We start from the raw sequence: 14,955 nt of genomic DNA on the forward strand, positions 1-14,955 counted from the left end.
TACAACATGGCGGCGATTCCGAGCTGATGTGTCAAAAATGCTTTAGCCGAAGAGTTTCACAGGAAAATCGGCATATTTTCGCACAGCACTACGGAACAGAAGAGTTTTAATTTAACCCGAGTTCGGACGCAGTGCACCTGGCGGAGGTGAGTGTTTAATATGTCGAGTTAACGGTAGTTGGATTCGAACCCGCGTGAACTGCAGAATCGTGTGGTTGAAGGAAAGAGTGGACGAGCAGCTTGAGCCACTGCTTAAACCCAGCAGTTCGAAGAAAAAGCCCATGTCTTTCCTGTGGTTTTATGATTAACAAGTGTTTCTTATTGTTTTAAGTAACATTAAGTTAACAGTTTTTAGACCAAACTGGACTTTAGACCTTCTGAAGGGGAAGGAATGTATGCTTAGGCATTATATTTAAACCGTTTAACTTTAACGCTATATGTTGAGTGATGTTAAGTTAGGATTTTTTAACAACGTAATGTCAAATCTACGTATTTGGTGTAAATAGATTCAAGTATTTATTGTGATTAATTATATTGTTTTGCTCAAATGTTCGTGTGGTAAGCAAGTCTCTTGTCCTGTCATCTTGACTAATTTGCGCATGCGTGGATTGTTTTTTCCATTGGTCCATATTGGAAATATTCACTTCAATTAATCTTTATTCTTTTTTTAAACATAGATAAAGAAAAGAGAGCAAAAATCATAATATTTTAAACTGGGGTATTCCAGCCGTTCAGGCAGTAGTGTTGACTGCAAGTGTAACGTTACTTCTAGTAAATTAAAACTGCTTTAGTTTAATGTAAATGTCACTGCTTCAGTGTAATGCAAATAGCACATTAGTGTTTTTTTTTGTTTGTTTGTTTTTGTAAAAATAGAACAACAGTGTACAAAGTAAATGAATACAGTACTTAATTTTTGCACAGTGACAAGGAATAAACAAAACAAAAAATATTCAATTCAATTCATGTTTATTTCTAGTGGACTTTTACAATGTAGATTGTGTCGAAGCAGCCTAACATAGGAGTTCTAGTAAATTGAAACTGTGTCAGTCCAGTTGTCAGAGTTGAAGTTCAGATTAGTTCAGTTCAGTGTGGGCTAATTTTCACTGCTGAAAGTCCAAACACTGAAGAGCAAATCCATTGATGTGCGGCTTCACAAGTCCCAAACCAAGCAAGCCAATGGCAAAGAACAAAACTTCACCAATTGACGAAAGTGAAGGAAAAAACCTTGAGAGAAACCAGGCAGTTAATAAGGCTCAAATAAATACATTTTTTTACAGGCGAAATATTACAATGTCTACATTAAGTTTCCAAAATTACACACATTCCTATTGTGTTTTTTAGTTTTGAAATCTTTTAGGGTTTCAAGATCAATTTTAAATAACAGAAAGTAGGATTTATTGATTGCACATTAGTATAAAAGTATCAAAGAATGTGTGTGATGTAATAAGCATCATGTTTTATGTGAGGTGTTATGTATAACCGTTATATCTTGGTATACTTCTGAAATCAGCACTTTCTGAAACCTTTCTTCTAGGCAGTGCTGGCATAAATTCTGTGAAAGAACCGGTGTATTAATGGCAGCTGGTGCCCTGAAGTTGGGCAAACTGAAGGGTGTAAAAATGGGTTTGCCATGTGAAAAAGATACAGATGACCAACCAGGACATATTAACCATGAAGGTAAAGAAGAGAGTGAGGATTCACAGCCACAGAAAATAAAGGCAGACACACAACTGTCTGGTAAGCGGTCATTTCTAGTTTCCTTCAGATATTGTTTTTGTTTTAAATGTAATTATTATTTTAAGATAGTGTTTATATTTACCATACTTGTTTTGATTTATTTTTCTTAGTATTTCTTTTCCTAAAATGTCCTTGGTTTGGTTTGTAATATAGTAATTAAAAATGAGAAATGCTGTCTGAGCAACTAGCTTATAAAAACCTGCTAGTAGCCTACTAAAACTATTATTTTAGTGAGCTTTTGGTTTATTTGAAGCAAGAAAAACGTTTTTCATAGTTTCAATTTTACAAATCTGGCAAAATAATACAGTATTTGACCTTTCAATCCTATTTAAGTTGTTTTTGCTTTGTAGGTGCACATCAGTCTAATGCAGATCCTTAGTCTCAGGTTAAACTTTTTTTAAATAATGAGATCTAATTTCAAAAGTGTTTATTAAGATTATTGTTGTTGTTGTGTTTAGAACAGACACCTTGCTCCCAGGTTTCTTCAGGTGTGAAACAGGAGAGCTTATTTAACGCTGAGGAAACCAAAAAGAATGAAGAACCAAAAGCAAAGACCCCTGCTAAGAGAAGAAAAAAGGAGATCATTACTCAGACGACACCACAACATGATGATCCAGCTGATACTTCTGAACTCACGTCTAGCGGTCGACCCAAGCGGAGAGCTGCTAAAGTGTATGCTTTCCAGTTTTATAAAGTTTCCATAAATCCATACAACATGATACATGCTATTAGCGTGATAAATAAATTATTGGCCAGTTCATTTAGGATTTTTTTAATTAATATCTGTTATCCTCTGTATTTGCTTGCATTCTGTATTTATCTGCATCTATGCTGGTTATTGGATTCCAAATATAAAGAGTTTAAAATATAAAATTACATATACACCCTATTTTTTATCTTTGGGTGTTTCTGATATATAAACATACATTTTTTAAACATTAATAAAATATTTAGGAGACAGTATAGTGCCTCCTGGACAGCAGTGAATTGCAAGATTAAGTTGATTCTGCTTTAGAAAATTTACTGGTCAGATAAAGTGCTCTGAGCTGGACATGAACTTGGTTATTCCACATGGTAGGCAGCAGTTTTACCACTGAGCTACTCATGCATCTCAGAAAATATCTAAAAATAGACAGAAGCAAATGTAACAAATTTACAATATTTTTTTCTGTGTTTTGCTTGCTGATCATTTGTAATAGGGCTGTGAAAATGTTATTGGAAAAAACTGACATTGCAATAATTAGCTTTTTCTGTGATTATATATTGCAATATTAATGCAATTTCATAAGATGTTTTAAATGATTTAGATGTATAAGGAAAGAATTTATAATTTCACATGGATCATTTTGTAGTGAGTGTGTTTATTATAAAGTGTAATCATTATAATAAATTAATACTATAGCACAAATATACAAATGAAATAGTGCTTTATGTTTTTCTGGATATTCGAACAGTATTGAGTTCAAATGTAAAATTACAATGATATCAAATGTAAAATAACACTGTTAGTCTTCGTTGCTATTAAACAAATACAATTCATCTTTGTTAAAGCTACAAATTTGATAACTTCTTGTGCATAAATGGTTTAAATTAGCTTGAGATAGTATAGTCACGTCATAAAGATTAATTTTTTCACTGTTGTATGGTTAAACTTAATTATTTTTATTAAACTTAATTATTTTTATTGCTATTAAACTTTTTCCTGGTTAATTCTAATCACAACTCATAATTGCAGATTCTGCAATATGACTATTGCCAAAACAATATATTGGACAGACCTAATCTGTAATATAGATTAAATAGAGTGCCTTGAATGTTTGCTTTTTTATATTCTCTCAGTGCTGCAGAATTTAATGTATTTTCTTTATGAATTGTTTTGTCCAGATAAACTGCTAATTTTGCAGCGATGGATAATATATTTAGTTTATTGCTTTTTATTTTAGTGAATAGTAAATTTTTATATATTCAATGTATTGAATTATAGTTTTTCTAGATTAGTAGTCAGACAAGAAGAATATAAATGAAGGTTGGAGCCAGCTCCAAGTGGGCTCTACAAACCTGGAGTTTTTATTTATTTAATGTCTTGGACATGACACAGAGTCCAATATTGTGCTTTATGAATGTCTACACCTACTTTAACCCTAAACCCAACCTCACAGTAACTTGTTGGGTTTTATTAATGTCTGCTCCACCTACACCACCTAAACCCGGCCCACTTGTGGCGCAAGTTCCTCCCACTTAATACTTAATACCCACTTAATGCAGCAATTTGGGTAATTTAGGATACTTGGGTCAGACGGCTGTTTTGTTATTTTTTTCCTTATTTATTTATCTGCGGATACTTTGAAGGAATTATTTTTTCAAATGTAAACTTTTAAAAATGGTAGATTTGTTTTTTTTATTGTTGTTTAAGTTTTTTTGTGTTATTTTATGCATTATTTGTTATCATTGATTCCTTTTTATTGTTATAATAACCCTATTTATTATAGAAAAGTGTTATTTATAAAATGTTTGTTAATTTGATCTGTTTTTGCCATGAAATAAAAAGGGAAGCAGATATGGCAATTAGCTCAAAATTCTCTCTTTGTCTTGATTAGCGCTTTAGATTATCTCCACAGTCTTGCCAAGGATATCGGTGCTCCATCAGAATCCTCAACAACAGATAGGTCCAAATCTGGAGAAGCCGTTGCCACTTCCCAGAAAAAGAAACCAGCAAGGTCAAGGGGAGTGAAAAGGAAAGCTCCAGATTCTGACAGTGACTGTGATGGTGATGAGGATTTTGCCCCAGGAAAGGACGATGAAGAGGCAGAGAGCGATGAAGAGGATTCAGAGCCAGACTTTAGCTTGACCGTGCCTCGCCGAGTCAAACAACCCAGAGGAAGTTATGTGAGTTTGGATACTCATGAATCTTTTCAAACCATTGTGGGAGATTATTAAATCTGTGTGGTCTAATTTTGTAATTTCGTTTCGCTCGACAGCAATGTTTGCTTCCAAATGGCTTGGCTAACAACGTCATGGAACCTGTCTGGAACTCTTTCAGTAGACACAAAAAATTGTAAGCTCTTCATTTTCCTCCAGGTGTAATTAGCAGTTTATCTTGTCTGTATTACTTGTAATTTTTTTGTTCTTCTTTTACCCTATGCTTTTTCCAGCCGGGATGAAAACATCTCCCCCTGGGTGTTTCCAGAGTGGATTCCTTCTGCCAAAGATTGGCATTTTCTGTCTAATAGGTATGAGTGTCTATCTAAATACATTGAAACAAGTCATGTTTAATTTTAAAAATTAAATTTGTGTTGATTAACAGTGAGGCTGAGAAATATTTACCCCAGGAGAAGGAATCTGCTTCTTTTACCTTTACACGAGAAAAAATCAACCAACCAATCCAACTGCAGACAGTGAAAAGGTAAGACATATTTTATTTATTAATCTGGGGTCACCACAGCGGAATGAACCGCCAATTTATCCAGCATATGTTTTACACAGCGGATGCCCTTCCAGCTGCAACCCATCGCTAGGAAACATCCATTCACACACATACACTACGGACAATTTAGCCCTCCCAATTTACCTGCACTGAATGTTTTTGGACTTGTGGAGGAAACCCATACAAACACAGGGAGAATATGTAACTGACCCAGCCAAGGCTCAAACCAGCAACCTTCTTGCTGTGCGGCGAATGTGCTACCCACTACGCCACCGTGCAACCAGCTTAAATTTTTGTTCAAATGTAAATAAAAGCTGAGAAATATTTTTTAGAGGTATGAACCTACACTAGTCTCATAGTTCGGTTACAATTATCATGTCATCGGTTCGGTTCAATTCGATATCTCGATGTATCATGGTGAGTTTACGATGCTTTCCATCCCCAATTTGTTTTTTCTTCACAGCACAAGCATTCTTGAATTCATTTTTTTAATACACTATATTATTTGTATTATATTTTTATCCTTTAATACAAACAGTTGGATATATGAACTGTACCTTTAATTTTACCTGCTCAAACAAAACACTCTTTTTGAATATTTCAAGCAAAACTCGCACACAATCACAGAAGACAACATGACATGACAACAAGACAACATATATATATATATATATATATATATATATATATATATGCTTTCACTTTATCCTTCTGAAATCCTTCCATAAGGATTTGGTACTTAAAAACGTTTCTTCTTCTTCTCCTCCTTATTATCATTATAAATGTAGAAATAGGTTGTACTATACTATCTACTATATTGATTCTCCCTCAAATATTTACTGATCTGCAGGTTTGAATCATTGCCATATCATCCTGAGCGATGGGACTCTCTGTTCTTTGTGGGAGGTCCTGTACGGGCCATGGAGTGGTGCCCGTGTCCAGATGGGGCGGAGAAAAAACAATATGCTGCCATCTACTGCCATAAAGGCATGGACGACACACACCAAATCACCAAGCTGTACTCGGGTCCTGCCTTACTGCAGCTGTGGGACCTAGGAGACCTTCAGTGCAAAGACAGGTGACCTCAGTGTGATTTTTAAATATCTGTGCTCTGTTGGGCTTTAGAATAACGTTTTTTATTCTGTAATTTTCTTCAGGCCCTCAACAACTCCTCATTTAGCCTACGCTCTGGCGATAGATGACGGATACATTTGGAATATAAAGTGGTGTCCTGCAGGAGCATGGGAACTGCCTTCTACCAGCAGAAAGGTATTAGACATTGGACAGAAATGCTATTAGACAAATATGTAAAAAAAAAAAAGTAGCACAAAGAATTGATTGGTAAACAATTTCTCCTGATTAAGAATATATTCAAAGTATCCACCTTTTTCAGCATGGGTCTGCTATATTTTAAATTATGGGTTACACTTGTTTGGGGAACCATTCAAAGGAACAGAGTCCAATTATTTAAAAAAATAAAATTATGATATACACTCACCAGCCACTTTATTAGGTACACCTGTCCAACTGCTCATTAACTCAAATTTTTAATAAGCCAATCATATGGCAGCAACTTAATTCATTTAGGCATGTCGACATGGGCAAGATGACCTGCTGCAGTTCAAACCGAGCATCAGAATTGGGAAGAAAGGTAATTTAAGAGACTTTGAACAATGAGTTCGCTGTACGCAAATGGCCTCCACAGTCACCAGAACTCTGTCCAATAGAGCACCTTTAGGATGTGGTGAAACAGGAGATTTGCGTCATGGGTGTGCAGCCAACAAATCTGCAGTAACTGCATGATTCTATACTACGTCTTTGGACTTGTGGGGGAAACCGGAGCACCCGGATGAAACCATAGACTGTAAAATATATGGACGGAGTATCCGTGACGTCACCCATAGGTTTCTGAAGAGCGCAAAAGAAGCCACAAGTAGGCGCGGCCAACCGTCGCCATTTTGTTCGCGCGTCATCGCACGCACGGCGGGATACCAAACAAGGGCAAAGAGGCGGAGAGTGGGCGGAGCTTGCTTAGACCTGGCAGACAGACTTTACTTTGGGAGAAACGCTTGATACTTTATTACCTGCGACTCGTTTGTGTTCTGACCACATGTGCTTGGCTGTACACTATATCAATAAAGTGTTTAGACTTTTAAAAACACTGTTGTAATACATTGAGCCACTAAACATTGCTCTTATGACGTTTTTCTACAGGAGGTAAACGCGAAATACTTCCAAACACTTCAGATATATTCTGTGTTAGTAAATGCAAGACTATTGATAAAATCCAGCACAACACTGTATGATAACGCTACAGAGGACTGTTCTAGAGCCTACAGCTAATCAATCTGTCACATTCTGGAGTGCTTTACGGGTCTAAAGAAAAATATTAATGATAAATGATCTTAAATCAAACAAATACATTTATAGAGATGGTGTATAAGTATATAACTTTACTCACATGAGAAACGGAGGCCACGTGAATGGTTTGTGAGCACAATTAAGTGCACACAGCATCCCATATCATCTGATAATTGTAAGAAATAAGTCCAAAAGGCAGCTGACTGTGTAAAGCCACATAAAACAAAACAAAAATATGATGAATATGCCGAGATCAGTGGCTAATCTGCCGGATTCAGCTGAGGTGAAGTGACGGCGACCAGCGAGACCTAGCTGTCACTCAAGTGGCCACGCCCTTAATTATGCAAACTTAATATAACCTAATATAAAGGAAATGGATGAGTTATAAAAAAATTCACCCCCCTCACAGTTGTCATGGAGGGTAATAATTGCTATATGAACCAAAATCGTTCTTTGTACCAGGCTGTAAACACCTTTTTTTCTGCTGTAAAGTTGGCCATTCTAACAGTGGGCTCAATTGCACTTTGCTCTATTATGGAGCCAGGACTAGCGGAATTTTGATGAATTGCAGTTTCAGTTACTTCCGTATTGGCCTCCCGAGGGAGAGCGGGAGGTTGCCACTTGGATGAAACCCACACGAACAAGGGGAGAACATGCAAACTCCACACAGAAATGCCAACTGATTCAGCCGAGGCTCAAACCAACGACCTTCTTGTTGTGAGGTGAATGTGCTACCCACTGCGTCACCACATCGCTGTGAAAATGTTAGATTTTTACTTTTTTTGCGGTTTATTTATTTTTTTGTATTCGCTATAGTACTGTAATATTCTTCACATCTTAAGGGTTGTTGATAGGTTTAGCTGTAGCACGGTGGTTAGAGAGATGAACTTGTGATATAAAGGTTGCAGAATTGAGTGTTGGCACTGGTAGGGTTTTTATGTGGTCAGAGTGACTAACGAGCGCCCTCATCCTTCCTCAATTCCGTGGTTGAGGTGAGTCTCTTGAGCAAGACACCAAACTCCCTACTGCTCTACGGGCAGACAATTGCTCAAAGTGTGTGCTTATGGTGTGAGTTGCTTTGGATAAAGGCATCTGCTAAATGCTTAAATGTGAATTCCATGGTCTGTTGTTAAACTGTGAAACTAGATGTTAATTACAGTAAGTTGTCTTTAGACATCCGATAAATGAACTGTGACAAGAATAATATTACCTCATTGTACCCAGTTTCATTTTTCTCCAAAACAATATGGGGCATGGTAAAGAGTGGATAATTGTATTTGTGAGAATGTTTTATTTAATTCTCATGAATAAAATTACAGGAAAGTGCACAAAGGTTTAACAGTGTTGTGTTGTATCTTCAGGCTCCACAGATGCCTAGATTAGGTGTTCTAGCAGCGTCTTTCGCTAATGGAACGATCGGTGTCTACAGTCTTCCGCACCCAGAAGCCCTTGAAAAACACCATCAAAGTAAAGGTAAGCAAATTGTAAAATGCTTCTTGTCTCTACAATGGGGTCATTGTCATTCACAACACTTTACATTACAAAGTCACTTTATTTTAGATTATTTTTTACTTTCTTTTGGAGGATTTAAAAAAAAATATTTTTATTTCTAAAATATTTTTGTTCATATATTTTTAAGAACAGGTTTTAGTTTAGCTTTTTTCTGGAACTTTTGAAGTGATCTTAAAGGATTAGTTCCCCCAAAAATGAAAATTTGGTTATAAATTGTTTGCCCTCATGTCGTTCCAAACCCCTGGGACCTTTGTTTGTTTGTGGAACATAAATCAAGATATTTTTTTGTCTAGTTCTCCATAGACAAAGGTTCCCAACACCTACAAATACCCCCAAAATATCCTCAAAGCGGACCATGTCCCTTCTGTGGTTCAGTCTGAATATTTTCAAGATACAACAATACATTGTGTGCACATAAAGCAAAAATAGTACTTTAATCAACAGTTTTCAGATGAACAAAAGTATGATTAGCTTGTTTAGATGTGTTAATCCTGACTAACTCCTTGATTTAGAAACCAGAGAATAAATGTGCAATGTGTTGGTACACCCAGAAGAGGGCAGCACCATACAGAAGAGTACCAAGCTTTATAATAGTCCATTATCACTTAACAAACACTAATCTATCTTCAGTGATGTCTTTGCCTAATTTCCACAAACATATCTGAAAACAGAGCAAACTGAATGAATATTTACTTGTTTAGTACATTTTATTTACTTTTTTTCAGTACCATCATTCATTTATAAAAATAATAATAATAAAAATGTCGCTTTTATTAATAATAATTCACAAAACATAATTTATTCAGACACTTAAATGTGAATCACAGGATTGAATTTGATTTCATCGCACGTCTTATGTCCACATGCACTGACAAAATGGCCAGCATCAGCTGATTGTCCCGTGGGAGCTCATAATGTCTCCTCCTTAGGGAATGCTGGGAACAGACTGATGACCTGCCATCCGCAGCATCATTCCCTGATTCCCTCTTTTTCTTTTATTCTCTTAAACACACATTATCTAAACCATTTCTGTGTGTGTGTGTGTTTGCAAAAGATTACCCTCTCAAGGCTTCTCATTCATCACGATCACACTGAGAGAGCCAGAAAAAAGGAGGGAGGGTCTGGTGCTTATATGAGTTTCACTGCCTTCAGCTGTTTGATTAGTGCCTCCCTTTTCATAGCAGTGAAATGTCGCTTATCTACAGTTATACTCTTCACTTCTCCTGGCTGAGTCTATTTTATGAGCTATTGACCATTCTGCAAGCAAAAAAAAAACATTTTTCCAATGATCATTTAAATGCATTGGTGTATTACGACTAAATGTAAAAGGGTGATGAAGTTCTGCATTTGATGTTACAGAATTCGCGTATGTTGAATTTGCTTGTAGCATTGATCTGGAAGTATTGTTTACTCACTCTCCAGATGCCAGCCTTGGGTTAACATGATGAATGCACATCATAATTTAATTGATTGAGTATACGGCCTAACAATCCATCATAGCTCAAGAGTATATCATATATTTATACAGTAAGTGATGTAGTCTGCTGGTTGAAGATCAAGGGTCCAGAATGAAAACTTGCAGGTTTGAACCCAATTAAAAGGAGATCATTAAAAGGGCAGTTAATAAAAAAATAAAAATACATCTGTTAATTTACTCACCTTCAGGAGGACAGTAAAGAAGCACTGTTTATGGTACTAAAATACGTAATTGTTCATAATGTTTTTGTTAGCATATTACTATTACATATTTCTATATTGTTTTGTATATATTTTATATATAATATTTATTTTAAATGTGTAATATGTGTAGTATTTTTAAAAATCACTTGTTTAGTAAGGTCAGTATGTTTTATTTATTTTTTTTTTGCATTTGTTTTTGATACTGTAATACTAAAATTGCTAATAATTTTCTTATTGGGCATCACGGTGGTGCAGTGGGTAGCGCGATCGCCTCACAGCAAGAAGGTCGATGGGTCGATTCCGGTGAGAGTCCTGATGAGAGTACCTTGGGTGCCGTAGGAATTGTAGTGAGTGAGGTGTTTGCATCACATCTGTAGCAGGTGTCATGGTGTGGTCAAGTTGACAGATCTGTTCCCGAATAAGTGATCATGATAAAGTCTGAGTGACCAAGATAGGCCTTGTCAGGTACAAATTATCTTAGATTATTATTCTAGCCACCAGGACGTGCCTCGCGGGTTGCAGTAATAAACCAAGCACCTGCGGCAAAACTCAACTCTGGTTAATATTAAGAAAGATGCAGTATGGTGTGTAAAACAGCATTAAAAAAAACACTAAAGTCTACAAATACAAAAAACACAGAAATCAACCATTAAAACTAGCTAAAAAAAATTATATTTATGTAATTTTGGATATTTTTGTATGAAATTTAATTTTAATTAACCGGTTTAGTAAGGTCAGAATATTTTTTCAAATTAATTTATTTATTTGTGAAAAGGGTCCATCGGCCTTTAATGCACAATACAGTGTTTTTAGTTGTTTCCACAGATCTGTGCAAGCAGGGATGATTTTAATGTCAACAGTGTTGACTGAACAAGAAGTGTCAAAAATGTAATATGCAATTTATTCCTGTTTTTTAAAGTTTGAATTCCAGTAGCTAGTACTACATTCTTTCTGCCACATAATCCTTTAGAAACCATTCTAAAATGCTGATTCGAATTTGAATTATTCAAAACATTTTATATAGATCTGAAAATGCATGAATTTTTATAGAAAACTAATACTATTTTCAGGATTATTTAATTAATGAGATGTGTTATGTATTTTAATTTATGCATATTTATTCATTTCAGGGTATCTGCGAGGTCTTAAATTTCAAAAACAGTATTTTAGGCCTTAAAAAGTTTGTAGGTCTTAAATCATTTTTAACAGATCTCAATTGTCAGCACCAATAGCCTACTGGTATTGTTCACTGACATATAGCACCAATGTGCTCACGGCGACCTGAGCTCGATTCCTGGCTCGAGGTCCTTGCCAATCCTTCCCCTCTCTCTGCTTCCAATGCTTTCCTGTCTGAAATCTCTACTGTCCTATCATAATAAAGGTGGAAAAACCCCTAAAAAAACAGGTCTTAATTTTCCCAAGTCCAAGTAAACTACCCTATCGAGCGGACACCCAATGACCAATAATCCATCTCTCAACTTTTTTTATATTTAAGTTTTTTTATTGCAAAAAAAAAACATTCACAACAGCTGTTTTCACAACAGACATATTACAGAAAATTCTCCAAATTGAATTCAGGGAAAGAAAACTAAAGCAACACATCACTTTACATGATCTTCCATTAATAAAAACACTATTTACATAACTAGCTGGCCCTAGTCTAAAATTTCATTCATATTGGTCTTAAATTTGACTTGAAGAAACCCGCAGAGACCCTGTTTATTAATTTAATTCATTAATTTTCTTTTTGGCTTAGTCCCTTTATTGATCAGGGGTCGCCACAGCGGAATGAACCACCAATTTATCCAGCATATGTTTTACACAGCGGATGCCCCTCCAGCTGCAACCTATCACTGGAAAACACCCATACACTTTAATTCACACACATACACTACGTACAATTTATCTTACCCAGTTCACATATAATGCATGTCTTTAGACTTGTAGGGGAAACCGGAGCACCCGGAGGAAATCCATGCGAACTCTGGGGGAATATGCAAACTCCACATAGAAATACCAACTGACCCAACTGAGGCTCGAACCAGCAACCTTCTTGCTGTGAGGTGATAGCACTACCCACTGCACCAATGCGCCGCCCTATTTATTTATTTTAATTTATGCATATGAATTTGTGTGTATGTATAATGTCTTTAGTTGTTTAATCCCTTTAAAAACTGTTCATTCATTCATTTTCCTTCGGCTTAGTCCCTGATTTATTTGGGTTCACCACAGCAGAATGAACCGCCTAAATCTGTTGCATTTTGCCTCAAATTCCAATAAATATGTTTTTGTAAATAAAGAGCATGTTCAATTAACCAAAATGATGAAACGTATTTGATTATTCGTAATAATAGTTACTTTGAGGTATACATTCTTCTGTACGAAATAAATATTTTTCTGACACATTTTCAAATTGACGTAATTCCACTTTGACAGGTTATGAGCACTTTTAAATTTCTGTGCATACATTTGTAATGTAATATTCAGACACCAGGCCATTTGATTAGATATACAGCATTACTTTTCATTTACAGCTTTTTTCTGTTGCACAAATCATATGGCCCTAAAAACCTGAAAAGCATCATGAAATTTTTGCTTTTTTTTTAAATCTATTTAACATTCTTTAAAAAATGCATTATGGCGCATGTTTTCTTACCACAGTGTGAGTAATGAACTGTCCACTTCTCTTAATACACTAGTAAATGGGGGTCATTTCATTGCTGTTTACACTATTTATCATTCAGATGTTCAGCTTTTTGTAGTAGGTTTCAGTTGTCATTAAGTAGTGCTGTGGTCCCTCAGGGGCCCTCAGTGAGGTAAACTGAGGCCCTGCTCCAGTAGAGATAAGAAGCCCAATGTCCACATTCATTAATGCTCCAGCTCTGTTCTTCATGGCCGCCAGTTATTCTCTCTGTTTGCGAGCTTCTAATTCATTGATCCTTCTCTAAGCTTTAATGCTTTCCTAATTACACTTTCCTGAAGCCAGAAGGAGTGCTTTGGATCTAATGAATGCTTTATTTAAAGATCCCTTTGTCTCGGAAGACTTCAGCAGCAGTTCCAAGTAAAGTCTTGAATTGAAAGGCATAGTTTACCTGAAAATTGAAAAAAATAAAAATAAAAAAAGTATTTTAGTTTGAGTAGAGATGCACTAATTAACTGGCCAGAAATCAGAATCGGCATTTGTTTTTTGTTGTTTTTTTGTTGTTTTTTTTAAGCTGGAAATGCTGGAAAAACATCCTAAATATTGAATTGGGAGTGAAAGGTTGGGGTAACCAATTGTCTTTCGAGACATTTAGATGGTATTTTCTTTTTTGCTGATCTCTGTATAATGCATTTTAAATACCAGCACAGCTTGTTTGTTTATACACAGTATGTACATATATCTATATCTACACAGATTTAAATACTGTACAGCAATAACCAATAGCTGTGTTTCCATCCACCTATTTTTATGCGCATAAAAAAAATAGGTTGATGGAAACGCCAAGATGCACAATTTTTAAAAATGCGCATAAAAAAACATGCGCTTAACTGGGTAGCATAAACTTTTTATTCGATAAGAAAAACTACATTACATAAACTACGATGGAAACACTTTTACCAAACAACTTCCAGTATGTGCATTAAAAAAGGTCATGGGATTTTGCTATAAGAGATCATGTGATGATAAAAATGTGTGTGAATGGACAAACCAGCAGGCTGACAGCAATGTAAAACAACTGAAATTTAGTTTTGGTCATTCTAAAATGCTTTAATTATTTCATTATTAGTGTTCATTTATTATTAATGACCTCCAAAACTGAAGAGCGTTTGTGCTCCGCGTCTCACGCCTTCAAACAACACCACGCATTCATTGTTTCTGAGGAAAAGATTCATGCAGGTTCTCCTACCGCAGCAAATTCCATTTTTACCTTTGATATTTGGTGCTAGTTCATCAGGAAGTGGCGATTTTTATTCTCTTTGTCTCATTGGATTGAAACGCTGCTTTATTCGCATGTCTTTTATTAGATATTCCAGTTTTGCGCATAAATTTAATTTGCATCTTAGGATGGAAACAGCTAATGAAATGTCATTATTCCTACTGTTCTGTAAGCACCACCTACAGGCAGAAATGAATTTGCATTTTTATTCAGCCTGTTTACTGGTCTTTTCTTTTTTTTAACAGATAATGTTTTATGTAGGATACTTTCGCAAAGCTATAATTATGTTTTTACTTTATATTTGAAATGGAAAACAATGTAA

General features: G+C 35.6%; 1 protein-coding gene across 1 annotated transcript in view; it reads left to right on the forward strand.

Moving 5' to 3' along the window:
• Window positions 1–14,955, forward strand: part of gtf3c2 (general transcription factor IIIC, polypeptide 2, beta) — a 43,142-nt gene continuing 28,187 nt past the window's right edge. Inside the window, exons 1-10 of the mRNA XM_056445478.1 lie at window positions 1–146; window positions 1,534–1,736; window positions 2,195–2,408; window positions 4,334–4,622; window positions 4,715–4,791; window positions 4,889–4,966; window positions 5,041–5,139; window positions 6,011–6,238; window positions 6,318–6,429; window positions 8,883–8,994. Coding sequence (XP_056301453.1) covers window positions 1,574–1,736; window positions 2,195–2,408; window positions 4,334–4,622; window positions 4,715–4,791; window positions 4,889–4,966; window positions 5,041–5,139; window positions 6,011–6,238; window positions 6,318–6,429; window positions 8,883–8,994 — 1,372 coding nt within the window. The 5' untranslated portion in view covers window positions 1–146; window positions 1,534–1,573. The remainder of the gene's footprint in view (window positions 147–1,533; window positions 1,737–2,194; window positions 2,409–4,333; window positions 4,623–4,714; window positions 4,792–4,888; window positions 4,967–5,040; window positions 5,140–6,010; window positions 6,239–6,317; window positions 6,430–8,882; window positions 8,995–14,955) is intronic.

Source organism: Danio aesculapii, chromosome 20 (assembly GCF_903798145.1).
Source record: "Danio aesculapii chromosome 20, fDanAes4.1, whole genome shotgun sequence".
NCBI lineage: Eukaryota > Metazoa > Chordata > Actinopteri > Cypriniformes > Danionidae > Danio > Danio aesculapii.